The sequence below is a fragment of the Halichoerus grypus genome, chromosome 14 (genome assembly GCF_964656455.1).
Source record: "Halichoerus grypus chromosome 14, mHalGry1.hap1.1, whole genome shotgun sequence".
Taxonomy (NCBI): Eukaryota; Metazoa; Chordata; class Mammalia; order Carnivora; family Phocidae; genus Halichoerus; species Halichoerus grypus.
The window spans coordinates 641,163-659,249 of record NC_135725.1 but is presented as its reverse complement, the minus strand read 5'-3'; the positions used below and the strand labels follow the sequence as shown (position 1 = coordinate 659,249).

Genomic DNA, 18,087 nt, shown 5'->3' with positions numbered 1-18,087 from the left:
GCCCCCAGCCCGTGGAGGTGACGTTTCCCTGTCTCTCTCCCTGCCTGAAGAACGGTGAGCTGATCTACGGCTGCACAGATGCCCGCAGCCCCGTGGCTGACTGGAACGAGCTCGCACACCACCTGAAGCCCTTCTTCTTCCCTTCCAACGGCCTGGCCGGCGGGCCCCACTGCACAAGGGCTGTGATCCGGGAGCTGGTGCGGGTCATCACGCGGGTGCTGCTGAGCGGCTCGGACAAGGGCTGGGCAGGTGCCCTGAGGCGGGGGCCTGGGCCACGGGGTCCTCGTGTCTGTGAAGCCAGCCCTTTCGGCAGGAGCCTGCACCGCCAAGGTAGGCCACGCGGGGCGCAGGGGCGGGCAGAGTGTGGCGTGACCTGCCAGGGTCCTGCCTGGCCTCACGGAGCTCTTGTGGGGGCAGCCTGGGCCTCATCAGGGCTCCCCACAGCTGGCCCTCCCCGCCTCCCAGCCCTGCTGGGGAGATGCCCTGCCTCATCTTTTATCTGAGCTGTAGGGTTTTTCCCTAAAACACCGCTCCCCGTGTCTGTGCGTCCTCAGTAGTTTGCCAAACACTTTCCCTGTGAGCCCGTCTCGTCAGCATGGCCACCCTGAGGGGTAGCTTTTCTCCGGCGGGTGGAGAGCTGAGGCTCGGAAGGCCGGAGTCCCACAGCTCTGGGCCCTTTGGGGTGGGGTGGCCCCCACAACTTCCACTTGCCAGTGGGCTGGCTGTGACTCAGTGGGCGTCCCAGCTTTGAGGCAGCTCGGTGGTGGCAGGTTTGGAGTCTTGCCGTGAATGTTCCCAGGCTCCTCATTTGTCCCTCGGTCGTGTGCTGGTGGGCTCCGTGCCACGCGCAGGCCTGTGTCATGAGGAGCCGTAGCCAGGAGCTTCCTTCGTGGGCTGACGAGGAAGACTCAGATCATTCCCGTTTCAGGCTGAAGGCCCTGTGGTCTCTGGCGGCCGCCGCAGGGTGTGATGCAGGGAGACCGTGGCCCTGCTCCTGCGTGGCTTCTCGTGCTGCCGTGTTTGCGGAGCGGCGGCCCGGGCGTGGCTGATCACCCGCCGTCTGCCCCTCGTGCCGAATTTTTCTTTCATTCTTTCTTTTTTTAAAGATTTTATGTACTTATTTGACAGAGAGAGACACAGCGAGAGAGGGAACGCAGGCAGGGGGAGTGGGAGAGGGAGAAGCAGGCTTCCCGCCGAGCAGGGAGCCCGATGTGGGGCTCGATCCCAGGACCCTGGGATCATGACCTGAGCTGATGGCAGACGCTTTAACGACTGAGCCACCCATGCGTCCCTGGGCCAAATTTTTCTTAGCACAAATGAATTTTGTGGCTTTTTTCATAAAAAAGTGATACCTGATCACTTCAGAAAATTGTGGTAGAATTATGCCCATATTGGGGCTCTTAAGTAGACGACAGAATGTGTCTGGAAGGACACGGATGGATGCTGAGGCTCCGCTGGCACCTGGGACTTTTCTGCCAGGCCCCCCCGGACACAGGCTGACCCAGCATGACCCACGGGACGTGCCGTCTAGGACGACAAATCGTGCTCTCCGTGCTACTCTGTAATCTGATATTTTTGCCTAATAACCAAATGCGTGTCAGCAATCGTATTTTTTGAAATTTTTATTGACCACGAGGTAGGTACTCCACACACAGCCTGTAATTTCAGCAAATCCCCCTAGCTGGGTCTGTGTGTTTCCACCCTGTCTCAAGTGGCTGAGCGTGTCCTGCCAGCAGTGGGAGGTCAGAGGTCAAAGTGTCCGTACTGCACACGGCTGCCCCCTTCAAGGGGGAGGGAGGGGCCCGGGACCCTGTCTTCCCCGGGGCACGGCCCCTGGTGCCCACCCTGACCCCGTGGTGACCGCTCCCTGCTGCGGGTTTATCGGCGGCGGCTTTGACTGCCGTCCTATGTGGCCACCCACGCATCAGCATGGGCTGTGGCTCTGGGCTCCACAGACACGGTCTCCCAGGTTTGGGGACGTCAGTGTGGTCATTTAAAATTTTTGCGCCTGGCTAATTCAGACTGAGAGCCGTGTCTGCACTGAGGTCTGGGCTGCTGTGATGAGCTGAAGGCCTTTGAGAGGGAGCAGCACAGAGCGAGACGCGGCTCCCCTGCCTGTCTTGGGCGCCTGGCCCCGTGCCCCAGCAGCTCCGTGAGGCAGGGTGTGGCCCGTGCCCAGGCTTTCTTCAGTCCTTGACAGGAAACCTCTTGTTTTCCCGATATTCTTGGTAGGAAAAAACAGCCCGGAGTGCTCGGGGTTACCGAAGGGCTGTCTTCTGTACAAAACCCTCCAGGTGCAGATGTTGGACCTGCTGGACATCGAAGGCCTCTACCCTCTGTACCGGCGGGTTGAGCGGTACCTGGAGGAGTTTCCTGAGGAGAGGTGAGGCCCAGGCCCTCGCAGCCCGGCCCTTGCTAGGCTGAGTGGGCCCCAGCATTCCTGAGGGCAAGACGGGGATGGGGGAAGGGGGTCACCCCAGCCGCGGCCACTCCCAGGCCCAGCCCGGGAAGGAGGCCCCGGGCTGGCTGGCTCGCTGGCCGTCCCGTGCTGTGTCGGCCGGGCCTGCAGGGGGCAGTGCTGCTCCGCAGCTGGCCAGCCGCTCCCGCCCCACCCGCCGGCCCTGCCAGGACATAGGTCTCCGCCGGAGGACTCCGGAGGGCTCTGTGGCAGGCTTGTGGCCAGGCTGACCTGGACTCCTCTGTCCCCTCCCCGCTCACCAGCGTCTCTGGCCTGGATGCCATGTGTCATAAACAGGAGGCAGCCCGGGCTCCCTGGTTTTGCTCTTACGCTCTAAAGTTGCTGCTTCAGAACAAAGTTTCGTGTTAGGAAGAGGTGGATCTTTGAGATGTGAAAGGCAGATGTGCGACTGTTAAATTGGTAGTCTAAGAAACCATTTCCAGGTGGCTTTGCCATCCTGTTTTTTTGTGCCTTCTCTTTCAGAAAAACGTTGCAAATAGACGGGCCTTATGATGAAGTGTTTTATCAGAAGCTACTTGATCTTTCCACTGAGGACGATGGGACAGTGGCCTTTGCACTGACGAAGGTGGGCAGACCCTTCTGGAAACACTGTGTGCTCCGTAGGCTCTTAACACTAACTTGGGGCTTTCCCAAGACATGTCGTTTCTCATTACCTGCACCTGGGGCTTAAAGCAGAAAAATTGGGGAGTTAAAAAAAAGTGGTTGTTTCCCTTGGGTGGCCCAGGCAGGTGGTGACCGGAACCTTAGCTTTCAGGGAGGATTTCCCTTCCTCCCTGGGGGCTCCGGCCAGCCCAGACCCAGCCCTCTCCCACCCGTGTGTTGGGGGCCAGGACCCAGGGCCACCGCCCTGCGCTTCCCTCTCAGCAGCTGTCCCTCTGCTTGTGGCCCTCGCTGGGACTCGCCCCTGCCCCCAGGCCTCGTCCTGCTCCGAGGGAATTCAGAGGCTCACTGGACTTGGATAGCAAGAAAAGAGCATCTTTATTTTCACTAATCTCTGGCTGAAATTCAGCATTTCCTCCATTGTGAGTATGGCGACAACCACGATCGGGTCAGCTGGACCCCCGACTTGGCCTCTGAGAGAACCAGACCTATTCGTTTCTCACGATAGCGGCTACAGACACCTCACGTTATCTTTAGTCGTCACTCTTGAGGTTTTGTGGTGCAGGACTGCGTCACACATTGTTTTAAAAAATATTCTGGTATTTGATATAGTCATCCTGCTGTTTATCTTCTGCATTTAAAAATCGTATTCGGAGAGAGCCGTAGGCTTCACTGGGCTGTCAGTTTGGCTGAACGCTAACGCGGTGAGGGGCGGAGGGGCGCACAGCCGAGTGGCTGTCTCCCTGGGCAGGTGGGCAGCTGCCCTGGTGCCCTCGGCTCACCTGTCCTGGTCCCCACCTTGTGTCTGGTCCCCACTTGGCTTTGGCTGCTCCTTCTCCTACAGCTGTCACAGTGTCGAGGAAGAGGATGGAGGATGTCGTGGGGAATACTCTGAGGTGCTCAGCGTGGGGAGAGATCCAAACGTGGAGTCTTTGCACCAGAATCTCCCCTGTGTTGTCTACAACGTGGGTACACTGATTAGGACTAGGTAACGGCACTGCTGCTTTGTTTAAGAGAAGCAACAGAAGACTTTTTTTTATACGTCTCTCTCTCTTTTTTTTAAGATTTTATTTATTTATTTATTTGACAGAGAGAGACACGGCGAGAGAGGGAACACAAGCAGGGGGAGTGGAGGAGGGAGAAGCAGGCTTCCCGCTGAGCAGGGAGCCCGATGCGGGGCTCGATCCCAGGACCCTGGGATCATGACCTGAGCCGAAGGCAGACACTTAACGACTGAGCCACCCAGGCGCCTCTATACGTTTCTCTTTTTCAAATTTGCTACCAGATAAACCTGGATTACTTCGCTACTTCAGTTTTTAACCTCATATGTAAAATCTTGTGGTAAGAGACTCAGGCAGTCACTACACCTACCAGAATGGCTGAACTGAGCAGCACGCTGGCCCAGGGCCGGGGTGGTGCTGGGTGCTGGCGCAGAGAAGTGGGTCCCTCGTCTGTGCTGGGGGGTAGGAAACCACGTGCGGAAGCAGCGGCAGCTTCTCACAGAACCTGCACGTCCCCTACAGGCTGGCCTCTCACTCCTGCGCGTGTGTCACAGAGAAGGGAGTGCTCATGCTCACAGCCCTGAGCGACAGATGACCTGGCTGGCTGCAGGGAGCTGCGCAGGGTGACAAAACCAGTGCCAGAAGGTCACACACTCGGACTGTTTGTGTGACATTCCTGACATGAGAGGGCTGAGTGATGGCGGAAGGAAGGTGGGTGTAGCTCCAAGAGGTCAGCAGGAGGCGTGCTCGCGGTCATGGCTGTGCTCGGGATCTCACTGCGGTGGGGCGCGTGCGCTGACCCGCGGGCACACACACAGACTGGAATCGGATCGTGGCGTGTGTCCGCACTGTAGGTTGTGCAAGATGCTGTCACTGGGGGGGCTCGGTCAGGGTCCTGAGGCCTCGGGATCTCGGCCGTGCCGTGCGCATGGGGCCGTCCTCCCGCCGAGCAGCACACGGCCGCGGTTGGCAGCGCGTCTTTCCGGAGCTGCTCGCTCGCACACGCCGTCGGGGGCCTGCCCACCTGCATGCGTCGCTCGCCGGCCCGGCTGCAGCGGAAGGCGGCGTGAGGTCCGTGTGGGAGCGTCAGGCTCTGCCTGGTCGAGGGAGTTCGGCTCTGGCGCTTGGAGTCTGAAGAGGGTGGTTGTGGAGGGAGCTGGCGGAGCAGGGCGAGAACATTCTGAGGCTACAGACTTAATTCTTTCAAGAACTGGCCGAGCCCTGTACCTCTGATGAAGTGAGAGCAGGGACTACTGCCTTTCTTTCGAGGCTAGGAACCCAGAGCCCAGAGCGACGCCCACTCTCCGTTGTGTAGAATTCCGCAGCAGGAGTCAACACGCTTGCTCTGTAAAGGGCCAGACGGTAGGTGCTTTAGACCCTGCAGACCGGCCGCCTCTGCTACACCTGCTCGGCGCGCCCTTGTAGTTCAGGGTTAGCCACGGACAGACCAGGAGGAGTGCAGCTGTGTTCTAGTAGAACTGCATTTACAAAAACAGGTGGTGAGCTGGATTTGGCCCCCGGTCTCTAGTTTCCGGACCTCTGTTTACTTTTGCTTGTCAGGTTTGTTTTTCTTTTTTTTTTTAAGATTTTATTTATTTGAGAGAGCATGAGCGGAGGGGTGGGTTGGGGGGAAGGGTGCAGCAGGGACAGACGGAGAAGGACAAGCAAGGATCACCACTGAGCAGGGAGGCCGATGCAGGGCTCGATCCCAGGACCCCGGGATCATGACCTGAGCCGAAGGCAGACACTTAACTGACTGAGCCACCCAGGCGCCCCCAGCTTGTCTGTTTTTATATTCCATTTTTTGCTCTGTTGGTTTGGAAGTTGCACATTCTCTTTCTGTCCCTGTAGTGGTTACTTGTCCAGTCTGACCATGCACATTCGAAGCCTAATGTTAATCTGACCACCACCGCAGACACACAACAGAAGGAACTGGGTCTGTTCCAGTCATTTCTCCCACCTCTGCCACTTTTCATGCAGTTGTTGTCTGGTATTCTCCTTGTCTTGTTCTTTTCTAAAATCGTAGTTTACAGTATTGCTTACCCTTGTCTTTGCCCAGTGTTCTTGCATCTCCGATCTTCCCTGCTTTCTTTTTTTCTATAATGGGTTTATTGAGATATAACTTACAGATCATACAAATTACCTGTCTAAAGTATGTAACTCAGTGATTTTTTCACCAATTTCAGAACATTTTCATCACCTCAGAAAGAAATCCCGCCCCCTTTCGCTGTCATCCCCTCTTCTCCCCACCCACCTGCCCGAAGCAGCCATTGAGTTCCTGTCTCTGTGGACGCACCTCCTGCGGACACTGCATGTAATCGGACTCATTCAGTACCTGGTCCGTTAGGACTGGATTCCTTCACTTAGCATGTTCTCAAGGTTCATCTGCATCGTAGCATCATGTAGCGTCATGTAGCAACACTTCGCTCCTTTTGTGTAGTTGAAGAATACTCCATTCTATAGATATGTTACATTTTATCCATTTATTATTGATGGACATTCTGACTATTATGAATGCTGCTGCTGTAAGTATTTGTGTACAAATTGTTGTGTGCACGTGTTGTTACTTTTCTCGGGCATATACCTAGGAGTGGAATTGCTGGGTCAAATGGTAACTTATGTTTAATTTTATCAGGATCTGCCAGACAGTTCCAGAGTGGCTGTCCCATTTTACATTCCTACCAGCAATGTGTGAGGGTTCCAACCTCTCCATATTTTCAATGACACTTGTTATTTATCATTTTGAATTTTGCCATCCTGGTGGGTGTAAAGTGGTATCTTGTTGTGATCTGCATTTCCCAGAAGACAGAGCATTTTTTCGTGTTTTTTTTTGCCCGTTTGTATACCTTCCTTGGAGAAGTGTCTATTCAGATCCTTTGCCAACTTTTAAATGATGTAATTTGTCTTGCTGAGCTATAAGAATTCTGTATATTGTGGGAAGTGGGCCCTTATCACATATGATATGCAAATAATTTTCTTCCATTCTATTAGTTGTCTTTTTACTTTCTGAGAAAAATGCCCTTTGATGCAAAAATGTTTTTGATTTTGATGAGGTTTAATTTATGTTTTTTCTTGTATTCATGCTTTTGGTGTCATATCTAAGAATCCATTGCTAAATCCAAACTCATGAATATTTTCCTGTTTTCTTCTAAGAATTTTGTGGTTTTATCTCTTACACTTAGTTCTTTGATCCATTCTGAGTAAATTTTTGTATATTATTTGAGGTAGGGTTCCAGCTTCATGCTTTGCATGTTGATGTCCAGTTGTCCCAGCACCATTTGTTGAAAAGATTATTTTTTAAATCCCACTGAATGTTCTTGGCACCCCTGTTCAAATCAGTTGACAGTAGACCTATGGGTTTATTTCTGAATGCTCCATGGTGTTCCTTTGGTATATATGTTTATATTTATACCAGTCCCGTCTTGATTACTGTTGCTTTTTAGTAAGATTTGAAATTGGGACGTGTAAGTTGTCCAACTTTACTATTCTTTTGCAAGATTGTTTTTGCTATTTGGAGCCCCTTGTGATTCCATATAAATCTTAGAATCAGCTTGCCAATTTCTACAAAGAAGCCAGCTGGGATAGTTATAGGGATTGTGGTGAGTCTGTAGATCACTTTAGTTAGAATAGCCATCTTTACAATAGTAAATCTTCCAATTTGTTAACATGGGATGCTTTTCAATTTATTTAGATCTTCAGTTTTCTTTCAACAGTCATTTGTAGTTTTCAGAGTGTGCATTTTGTACTTTAAGGTTATTCCTGAATGTTTTATTGTTTTTGATGTTGTTGTAAATGTATTTTTCTTAATTCTGTTTTCCAATTGATTGTTGTAAGTGTATAGAAATTAGTTTGTGTTTGTATATTGATCCTGTAGCTTGCAACCTTGCTGAATTCCTTTATTCTAACAGATTTTTAGTAGATTCCTTAGAATTCTTTCTATACAAGATCATCTGTGGGCGCCTGGGTGGCTCAGTTGGTTAAGCGACTGCCTTCGGCTCAGGTCATGATCCTGGAGTCCCGGGATCGAGTCCCACATCGGGCTCCCTGCTCGGCAGGGAGTCTGCTTCTCCCTCTGACCCTCTCATGCTCTCTCTGTCTCATTCTCTCTCTCAAATAAATAAATAAAATCTTAAAAAAAAAAAAAATAAAAGATCATCTGTGACTAGAGATTGTTGTCTTCCTTTCCAATTTGGATGCCTTTTATGTCTTTTTCTTGCCTAACTGCCCTAGCTAGAATCTTTAGTACAGTGTGGAATAGATGTTGCAAGAACAGACATACCTGATTTTCCCTGGTCTTGTTGGGACAGTGTTAGTCTTTCATCATTATATATGATGTTAGCTGTGGGTTTTTCGTAGATATCCTTTATCAGATTGAAGAAGGTTGCTGCTTTTCCTAATTTGTTGAGTGTTTTTATCAAGAAGGGATGTTGGAGTTTATCAAATGTCTTTTCTGTGGAAATTGAGATTATCATGTTTTTGTTTTAAATTTTGTAGATATGGAATATTCATTTGTTTTTGGATGTTAAAACCCACCTCACATTCCTGGTATAAATTGTACTTGGTCATGGCACATGATCCTTCGTATATGTTGCTAGATTCAGTTTGCTGTTATATTGTTGAGGATTATTGTCTGTAGTTTACATCTTTTATGATGTCTTTTTTGGTTTTGATATCAGGTAATACTAGCATTGTCACATGAGCTGGGAATGTTCCAGCCTTATACTTTTTGGAGGGTTTTGAGAAGGACTGATGTTAATTATTCTTTAAATATTTGATACAGTTCAGTAGTGAAGCCATCTGGCCTGCCCCTTTCTTTGTAGTTAGTGTTTTGATACCCAGTTCAGTCTCTTTATTTGTTACAGGTCTGATGATACTGTCTGTTTCTTCTTGAGTCAGTTTTGATAGTTTGTGTCTTTTTAGGAGTTTCTCTATTTCATCTAGATCATCTAATTTATTGGCCTACAGTTGTTTGTGGTTTTCCTCTTCTTCAAGTAAACCCTTTAGAAATTACATTAGTAACTTATTTTTTTTTTTAAGATTTTATTTTTTTATTTATTTGACAGAGAGAGACACAGTGAGAGAGGGAACACAAGCAGGGGGAGTGGGAAAGAGAGAAGCAGGCTTCTCGCCGAGCAGGGAGCCCGATGCGGGGCTCGATCCCAGGACCCTGAGATCATGACCTGAGCCGAAGGCAGACACTTAACCAACTGAGCCACCCAGGCGCCCCTAGAAATTACATTAGTAACTTAGTGAAAGCCTTTTGGAAAATTCTACATCCTGTTTATCTGGATATGTTTATATTCTCCGCAGTTTTGAAAGGTAATGTTTTCTGTGTACAAATAAGGGGTTCAATGTTTTTCTCCTAGCACTGAATCATTCGATGTAATGTCATCTGACTGTGGATGTGGCTGCTTAGAGGTCTTCTATCAGTCTAACTGCCCTTTCTCAGGGGGAGAGTTTTTCCTATGCCTGCTTTTAGGAGGTTCTCTTTCTCTCTCATTATTGGGCATACTGATTAGGTGTGCATACTTTGTATTTATTTATCCAGCTTCATACACATATGCTGTGCTTCCTCTATTTGTGGATACCATTTGTACTGTGAGATATAGCACATACGGAAAGTACACAGAAAAAAATGTACAGCCCAATGATTTGTCACAAAGCAAACTCTTGTGGAATTACCAGCTAGGTTTGGATGTAGAACCCTTGCAGCCAAACATAATCCCTGTCGTTTCCCTGCCAGTCATTCCTCTTTCTTTTCTCCCCAGAATTAACTATTGTGTTGATTTATATTCTTATAGTTTGGTTTGTTTTGCTTTTGAACTTTATATATGGAATCCTGTCTTTTTTAAGAAGAAAAAACTCTGTGTACTATTTATAAGATTCATATTATTGTGTGCATTTCCATACTGGCACTGCTTTATAGCAATCCACTGAATAGATGTACCACAGTTTATCCATTTACTGTTGATGGACATTTGGGTTGTTCCCCGTTTTCGGCTGTTATGAATAAAGCTGTTGTAAACATTCTTAAGCTGATATCTTGGTGAACATGTCACACATTTCTCTTGGATATATTCCCAGGAATGGAATTTCTGGGCCAGAGATGTGAGCATATTAGCTTTAGGAGATACTGCAAAACAGTTACCTTCTTCTATTCCTACAGCTGGCTAGAGTAGTTCCCATTGCCCCTCAGTCTTTTATTTTTCAGCCATTCTGGTGACTGTAGTGGTGGCTTATTATGGTGATGAGATTAAGCACCTTTTCATCTGTGTTTTCTTTTGTGTTAAGTCTTTTGCCCAGTTTTTGTAGGATTGTCTTTTTTTAATCGATTTGAAGGAGTTCTTCATGTATTCTGGATAGAAGCCCACAGTCAGATAGATGTGCTCCTGGTGTCTTCTTCGACTCTGGAGCTTGCTACTGTACTCTCAGTGGAGTCCTTTTAAGAAAGGAAGTTCATAATTTTAGGATAGTTTAATTTACATCTTCTTCCTTTTTAAGAAGTCTTTATCTATCTTAGGGTCCTACAGGTATTTTAGAAACCTTTACTGTTTTGCCTATCACGTTTGGTGGGTATGGCATGAGGTAGGGTTTTATTTTACTTTCATATGGAATTGTCCCAGAATCACAGGAATTATCCTGATCACTAGAGAGTCAAAACAAGCCTTGATACCCAGTAGAGCAAATCATTCTACCGTCTTCAGGATTGTCTTTTTCGTTGGCTCTTCTTGGCCTTTGCTTGTGTACATACATCTTAGAATCAGCTTGTTCAGGTCTACAAGGAAAAGCAATAACAAACCTGTTGGGATTTTGATTGGTTTGGCACTAAAATGACAATAGGAGTTGATGGCTATACAATATTTAGTCTTCCAGCATGGGCATTTTCTATTATTTTAGGTGTTATTTTAAAACTAATTAAAACAGGGGCGCCTGGGTGGCTCAGTCGGTTAAGCATCTGCCTTCGGCTCAGGCCATGATCCCAGGGTGCTGGGATCGAGCCCCCATCAGGCTCCCCGCTCAGCAGGGAGTCTGCTTGTCCCTATCCCTCTCCCTTGCCCCTCCCCGCATTTGTGCATGTGTGCTCTCTCTCTCTCTAAAATAAAATAAATAAATCTTACGGGCGCCTGGGTGGCTCAGTTGGTTAAGCGACTGCCTTCGGCTCAGGTCATGATCCTGGAGTCCCGGGATCGAGTCCCGCATCGGGCTCCCTGCTCTGCAGGGAGTCTGCTCCTCCCTCTGACCCTCCCTCCTCTCATGTGCTCTCTCTCTCATTCTCTCTCTCTCAAATAAATAAATAAAATCTTTAAAAAAAAAAAAAAATAAATAAAATAAAATAAAATAAATAAATCTTAAAAAAATTTCCATTCTAAAGTGTTTGTTGTGGACATAGAGGAACGCAGCTGGTTTTTCTATTTGACTTTTTATATGTCAACCTTGCCAAACTCACTGATTCTATTTATTTTGAAGATTTTATTTATTTGAGAGAGAGCATGGGGGGGTGGGCAGCAGGAGAGGGAGAAGGGGACTCCCCGCTGAGTAGGGAGCCTGATACGGGACCTGAGCCAAAGTCAGCCCCTTAACCGACTGAGCCACCCAGGTGCCCTGAACTCACTGATTCAAACTATTCACTTACAGCTGTTGGATTTTCGTTTTATGGAATCATATTGTCAATGAATTTGATTTTTTGCTTTCTAATCCTTAGGCCTTTTACCTACTTTGTTTTGCTTAACTCCATATAGTTAATTTATGAAAGTGGGAATTCTAGTCTTGTTCCCATTCTCAGAGAAACCATTTTACCACTAAGTAAGTTATTTGTTGTAGGTTTTTTGGGGCGTTTGTTTTATTTATTTTTTAAATAAATAAGTTAAAAATTAAGGATGTTCCATTCTGTTCCTAATTTGTTAAAAGTTTTTCTCAGGAGCAGATGTTGAATTATCAGTGCTTTTTCTATTTCTTTTGGATGATCATATGACTTTTCTCCTATTTTCTGTTAATGTGGTTAACTGTACAATTTTTACAGTGATTTATTATTATATATCTGATTTGCTAATATTTTGTTTAGGGTTTCTTTTGCATATATGTTTATGAGTGATGTGAGTTTTTTGTAATGTCTTTGTTAGGTCTTGGTATCAAGGGTACGCCTGCCTCATAAAACATTTGAAGAATGTTTGCTCATTTTCTGGTTCTCTGGAAGAGGTGAAGTAAGGATTGTATTATTTTTTCCTTAAATGTTTTGTAGAACCACAGGTGAAACCATCTGGGCCGATAATTGTGAAGAAAAATTTTAAATTAGGATCTCAATTTCAGATTTTCAGGGTGCCTGCGTGGCTCAGTCAGTTAAGCCTCTGCTTTCGACTCAGGTCATGACCCCAGGGTCCTGGGACTGAGCCCTGCATGGGGCTCCCTGCTCATCGGGGGAGTCTGCTTCTCTCTTCTCTCTCTCTCCCTCTGCCCCTGTGCATGCTCTCTTTCTCTCAAATAAATAAATAAAATCTTTAAAAAAAAGGGTTTAAAAAAGTTTCAGATTTTCTTCTTGTCAGTTTTAGTAACATCTTTCTAAAACATCATCTAAAATTTTCAAAAATTTTGTATATAGTTTTTTGATAATATTCTTTTATCTTTTAATGTTCTGTAAGATCTGAAAATGCTCTTTTATTCCTGATGTCTGATACCTGTTTTCTTTCTTAATCCATCCTACAAAGAGTTCATCATTTTTGTCAGTTTTATAAAAATTAACTTAGGATCCTTTAGTGTACTATATGATTCTTTCCTATTTCAGTAATTTCTGTTTTTTTCCCTTTCTCTTGTTTGGATAATTTGTTCTTCCTGTAACTTCTGATATGCTTATCTAATTAAGTTTTAGACTTTTTTTCTAAAATGTGTATTTAACACTATATATTTTTTCATAAACATGGTTTTAGCTACATTCCGAAACAAGCTGTATTTTCAACACCATTCATTTAAAATATATGCTCTGATTACTATTAAGATTTCTCCTTTGACCCATGTAAGTATTTAGAAGGGAATTAATTACCAAACACATGGAGATTCTCATTATTTTTTTTGTATTGATTACTAACAGCATTGCATTATGGTCAGAGAACACAGTCCATATGTCCTTTGAAATTTGTTGAGATTGGCTTTTGATCCTTTGAAATGTATTATGATTTGCTTTATAGATCGATTTATTTGAAAAATGCTTCTGTGCATACTTTAAAAAAGAAAGTGTCTTCTCAAATTGTTGGGTGCAATGTTTTATATCTTCCCATTAGGGCAGATTAATTGTGTTCAGATCTTCTATAACTTTATTTTACTGTCTGCTTCTTTCATAAGGATGTTTTGAAATTTTACATAATAATTATGGAATTGTCTGTTATTTATTTTGAAGCTATATTGTCAGGTGCCCTAATATTGTTAAACCTACCGGGTAAATCAAATTTTTCATTTTCAAGTGTCATTTATAATATTCACTGTGTTTATCTCTGGTAATACTTTTTACCTCAAAGTTTCCTTTGTCTGATATTAGTGTAACGTCTGTAGGTTCTTTTGGTTAATACTTGCACTATGTATCTTTTTCTGTTCTTTTGTTTTTAATCTTTCTATGCCTTTGCATTTAAAGTATGGTTTGGTTTTCTATCCTTTCTGATGTTTTGTGGACGTATAGTTAGGTTTAATCCTTTACCACCTGTTTTATTAGGTTTCTTTTCCTTTCCTCTTTTAGAATCTTTTGGGTTATATTTTTATCATTCAATTTCCCCACTCTGTTGGAAGTTACAGAGTCTTTTGTTTTTCTCTTAGTTGTTATCCTAACCTTTGCAGCAAGCAGTTGACTTATGAAAGTCTAATGTCTAGTACCTTCACTCTCTTTTTGGACAGTGCAAAATTAAGAGTATATTTTACTCTCGTCCTGACTTAAATCCTATTGCTGTGTATTCTATTGTTTTAAACTCAAGGAGATGTTATTACCATTTTATACGACCGGTTTCCTTTTACCCACAGATGCTTCTCTTGGGTTGCTCTTCATTCTGCCCTGCATTCTGGAGCTTGTTATCTAGGATGATTTTGTTGTCTGAAGAATACCCTTTAACGTTTCCTTTGTGTTGGTCTGCTGGTGACTCATCCTTAAGTGTTTGGTGATGTGTGTAAGTGATTGTGTTTTTTTGGAGTCATTCTTGAGTCTGTGGCTTGATGTCTTTCCTCAGGTTTGGAAAATATTTGGCCTTAACACCTTCAGATTTGATTTCTGCCCGTTTCCTTGGTATTTTCCAGCTGTCTTACTTTCCATGCTTCATTCTGGATATTTTTACTTGGACCTATCTTCCATTGTAGCAAGTCTCTTAAAACTATCTCTTGAATTCTTAATATTGATTTTTGTATTTTTTCAATTCTAGAATTTACATATGGTTTATTTTTATAGCCTCCAGCTCTCCTCACATTCTTGATTTTGTCTTTTATCCTTTGAACAGAGCAGCATGTCTGTCTGGTACTTGCAGTAACTGGGAGTCTGTGTTTGTCTCTGCTGACCTGGGACTGGGGTTTCTTGCAGGTTTTCACTTAGGTCATGCTGTGTTGTACCTGGATATTTTAACTTACGTGTCAATCACTATATTTTACAATTATTTTAGAAATAATGCAAGGCCTAGTATGTCTTCTTCCAGGGAGGATCTTGGGTTTGCTTCTGCTGGGAGACAGGGAAGCCCTAGCAAGTTGGGGTCCTCTGACTCCAGTTTTGGTGACTGATCTCTTTGAAGCAGGGCTGCAGGTCCTGGAAGGCTGCCAACCTGTGGCTCCCTCAGTCTGCAGGTGCAGCTTTGAGTGCTGACCCGAAGAGGGGGTTCACACGATTACTGTCCCCATAGCCCTGGAGGTTGGTGAGAAGAGTACCTCTCAGCCAACCCTCCGGAACTGTCAACCCTGTCTCAGGGCAGAAGAGACCCAAATGTCTGTCTCCCCACTGGTCCAGCCACTCTCCCTGCTCCTGTTCACACTGCCTTGTAGCAGATGGTTTTGGTATTTTGTCCAGCTGCCTCGGGTGGACCTCTGTAGTCGGGTTGGCCCCTGCATTACTCGAAGTGAGAGTCTGGCCCTTCCATTTTGTGTCTGATTTTATGTGTAGTTTTGTGCATCTAATGAGTGAAAAATGCTTGGTATAATTTGCATTTCCTTGATAATTAGTAAGGTTTGGCATCTTTTCATATATTTATTGGCTATTTTCTTTTGTCTGTTTATTGGGTTTCACACCTTCTTTGGGGAGTATCCTCTTGCAGACGGATCTAGCGCTTGATGCCCTGGTACTGATCGTCAGTGATCGCTGCCGATCTGTCTCCCGCACTGGTTTTAGACGGTGTTATATAGGTACTTTTCATCTTTGGGAATTCAGATCTGTCAGTCTTTTCTGACTTGTCTTGTAATGAGGACACAAATATTTTATACTTTTTTATGTTTATCTCCTTAATTTGTTTGGACCGAATTTTTTGTGTGTTTTGTGAAATACCTGATTTCTTAGCCAAACCAACCAAGTGTAGAAGAGGTTTTGCAAGCCCCAGAAGAGCCACCAGCCGGCCTGAGGCACCTTGCACAGTTGTGCGCAGGGAAGGTGGGAACTGGACGTTTTCTCGGGGTGGGACTCAGGAAAGGGCTACAGGGAGGGTGAGACTGATCTGTCAGCATATGATGATGGCGGCAGTGACAGCCTGTAAGGCCCGTTTCCTTTTTTGTGATTATAGTTTATTTTTGTAAAAGTGAGAGCTATTCAATCTAAAAAATTCAAATAATAACGTGAAACATCAAAGAAGGGGGACGATGCCCCAGACTCGACACCAAGGTGACGCTTTCCAGAACCTCTGTGTGTGTCTGCCGTGCAGGGGGGCACACACGGCCTCATGAGTCGGGTCCCCCAGAGCACGCCGTGTGTGGTGTGCGTCGGCGGCCCAGGCGAATGTGTTTGCGGGCAGGTGCGCGCACGTGCTCAAGCCCGGCGTTGAGGGCCCCAGTGCCTGGGCTCGAACCCAGGCTTGCCGTCACCGGGTGGTGCTGAGCAGGCCGGCTGTGGGTCACTCTGGGGATGCAGTGAGCTCACGCCGAGCCTGGCAGCCCTCCATCCGCGCAGCGTCGTCCTGGTGGCGGGGTGCCCCGAGCAGGCCTCGCTGGGTGTGTGGGGAGCAGAGCTGGCCCGGCACCGTCGGGGGGCCCAGGTGCTGAACTTCCAAGCTGGCAGACTGGCTGCTTTGCTGCACACAAGCCTGCATCCTGGTGTTTGCAGTCGGGGTCCACGTGCTACCCGCAGTGAGAGGCCAGGGCCCGGCGGGCCTGGGGCTTCCTCACTCAGCCCGGGTCTGCAGCCGGTTCCCGGACCGTGCCGGGTGCGTGTGCTGGGGCTGTGGTCCCGGAGCTGACCTCTCCGTCCCCCGTAGGTTCAGCAGTACCGGGTGGCCATGACTGCGAAGGACTGCTCCATCATGATCGCGCTCTCCCCCTGCCTGCAGGACTCGAGGTGAGCTGCCTGCTGCGTGCCCGGCCCGTGTCCCTGCGGCCAGAGCGCCGTGGCAGGGCCGTGTCTGCTGACAGGTGATGCCCGTGGCCCGCACGACACCTAGTAACCCGCCACGGCTTGCTGACTCCCACTGCTCTCTAGAAGCGTGTGATTCAGGTGGAAAGACATTTATGGAGAATAACTTAAAAAGACTGTCCTATTAAAGATTACTATGATTTTCTAAGAAAATACTCCAAAGACTTAGAAGCAGCTTGGATCCTTGGTACAAATTCCTTCCTCTCAAGGCCCCACGTGCCCACCGAGGCTTGGAGGCCGGAGAAGCTGCAGAGCCCCCACCAGGTCCTGACCCTCACGCGCCTGTGGGACAGCACGTCGCTGTTGCGTGTCCTGTTGGCAGCAGCTCTCCCTGGACATTATTATCCTTGTCCGGTCCCCTCCCCTGCCTTTTTTTAGGAATTCAGGATGAACCTGTAATCTTCTCTTGCTAATTAGATGGCATCTTCAGCATTGATCCTCAGGGTGCCAAACCCCACACACAGTGTTTGTGGAATGTTCCACATTCTTCTGACATGTGTTCCCGGGTCAAGATGACCTTATCGTTGGCTGCCAGCCACCCGTTTTTCAGATGCTTTTGAACTAAACATTCCCAGGACCGCTGCTCCCTGGCAGGCACGGAGCGGATCGGAAACACGGAGGGATGTTCTTAGGGTGCAACTGAAGTACAAAAAGGCTGTTCTGTTTAGCTGAGGACCCCTGTGATCCCGTGAGGAAGTGCCTGCAGCGCGAGTTCACTGGATCGAGCTGGCCTTGTCCGATGGCAGCAGCATGCGGATGTCACCCGCTGCCCTTCCTGAAACAGGCACGCACTCAGGAATGTGCGGGATGTGCAGGGCTGGCCGGCTGCTTGGCAGGCGCAGACGGGGCGGGGCGGGGGCGCATGTCCCGGGAGCCCCGTGGCGCAGAAGCGTTTCAGCTTTGGAGCTGCGCCCTGGGCTCGCGGGAGCTTGTGGTGGACACACAGGCAGCCCGTGTGCCGAGCGATGCCCCTCTGTGTGCGTGTCACCTTGTCAGGTGCCGGCTCGGCGGGGGAAACCTGCTGGGGGCTGGAGAGGTGCGGTCCCGGTCCTGCTGCCTGGAGCTCAGGCCTCAGAAGCGGGACCTTCACTGCCGTTCGGGAGGGAGTAGCTATGACCCAGCAGTGGGGCCAGGGCTCTGTTTTCCCTAGAGAGAGGGTATTTCGGGGCAGGAGTGAAGTGAGAGTCTCGGCTTTGATTAGCTTCATCAGAACGGGAGCGTGTGGATTGGTCTTCCCCTCCCAGGCAGGAGCTTTTAAAATTCGTGTTGTTTTGGGATGCTTTCTAAATCTACAAGAGTAGTAAGCGTGGGGAAACTAGGACTCGTATTTTTCTTGGGCTAAACTGAGCTCATATATTTAACCAGTTGTTGGATGTGAAATATTACCAAGCACTCTGAGAGCTGAGTGAGATGGATACACAGCAATTTTAATACAAAAT

The 18,087-nt window shown here is 47.4% G+C and overlaps 2 protein-coding genes across 12 annotated transcripts in view; one reads left to right on the top strand and one right to left on the bottom strand.

The window, feature by feature from the left end:
- The window catches only part of IPPK (inositol-pentakisphosphate 2-kinase), a 45,192-nt gene that overhangs the window by 25,347 nt on the left and 1,758 nt on the right, over positions 1–18,087 (top strand). For 4 of the 9 annotated variants that reach the window (XM_036098088.2, XM_078061236.1, XM_078061233.1 and 1 more), the window contains exons 9-12: positions 51–330; positions 2,233–2,383; positions 2,942–3,044; positions 16,494–16,573. In XM_036098088.2, coding sequence (XP_035953981.1) covers positions 51–330; positions 2,233–2,383; positions 2,942–3,044; positions 16,494–16,573 — 614 coding nt within the window. Of the gene's footprint in view, positions 1–50; positions 331–2,232; positions 2,384–2,941; positions 3,045–3,346; positions 4,111–4,169; positions 5,373–6,266; positions 11,172–16,493; positions 16,574–17,316; positions 17,433–18,087 lie in introns of those variants that run through there. The other 5 variants (XR_013443605.1, XR_013443604.1, XM_078061232.1 and 2 more) reach the window with 5 other exon arrangements.
- CENPP (centromere protein P) overlaps positions 5,425–18,087 on the bottom strand; it is a 249,275-nt gene continuing 236,612 nt past the window's right edge. The window contains exon 9 of one of the 3 annotated variants that reach the window (XM_036098180.2): positions 5,425–5,558. The gene's annotated coding sequence lies outside the window, so the exon portion shown is untranslated. Of the gene's footprint in view, positions 5,559–10,411; positions 10,520–10,726; positions 10,856–18,087 lie in introns of those variants that run through there. The other 2 variants (XM_078061238.1, XM_036098176.2) reach the window with 2 other exon arrangements.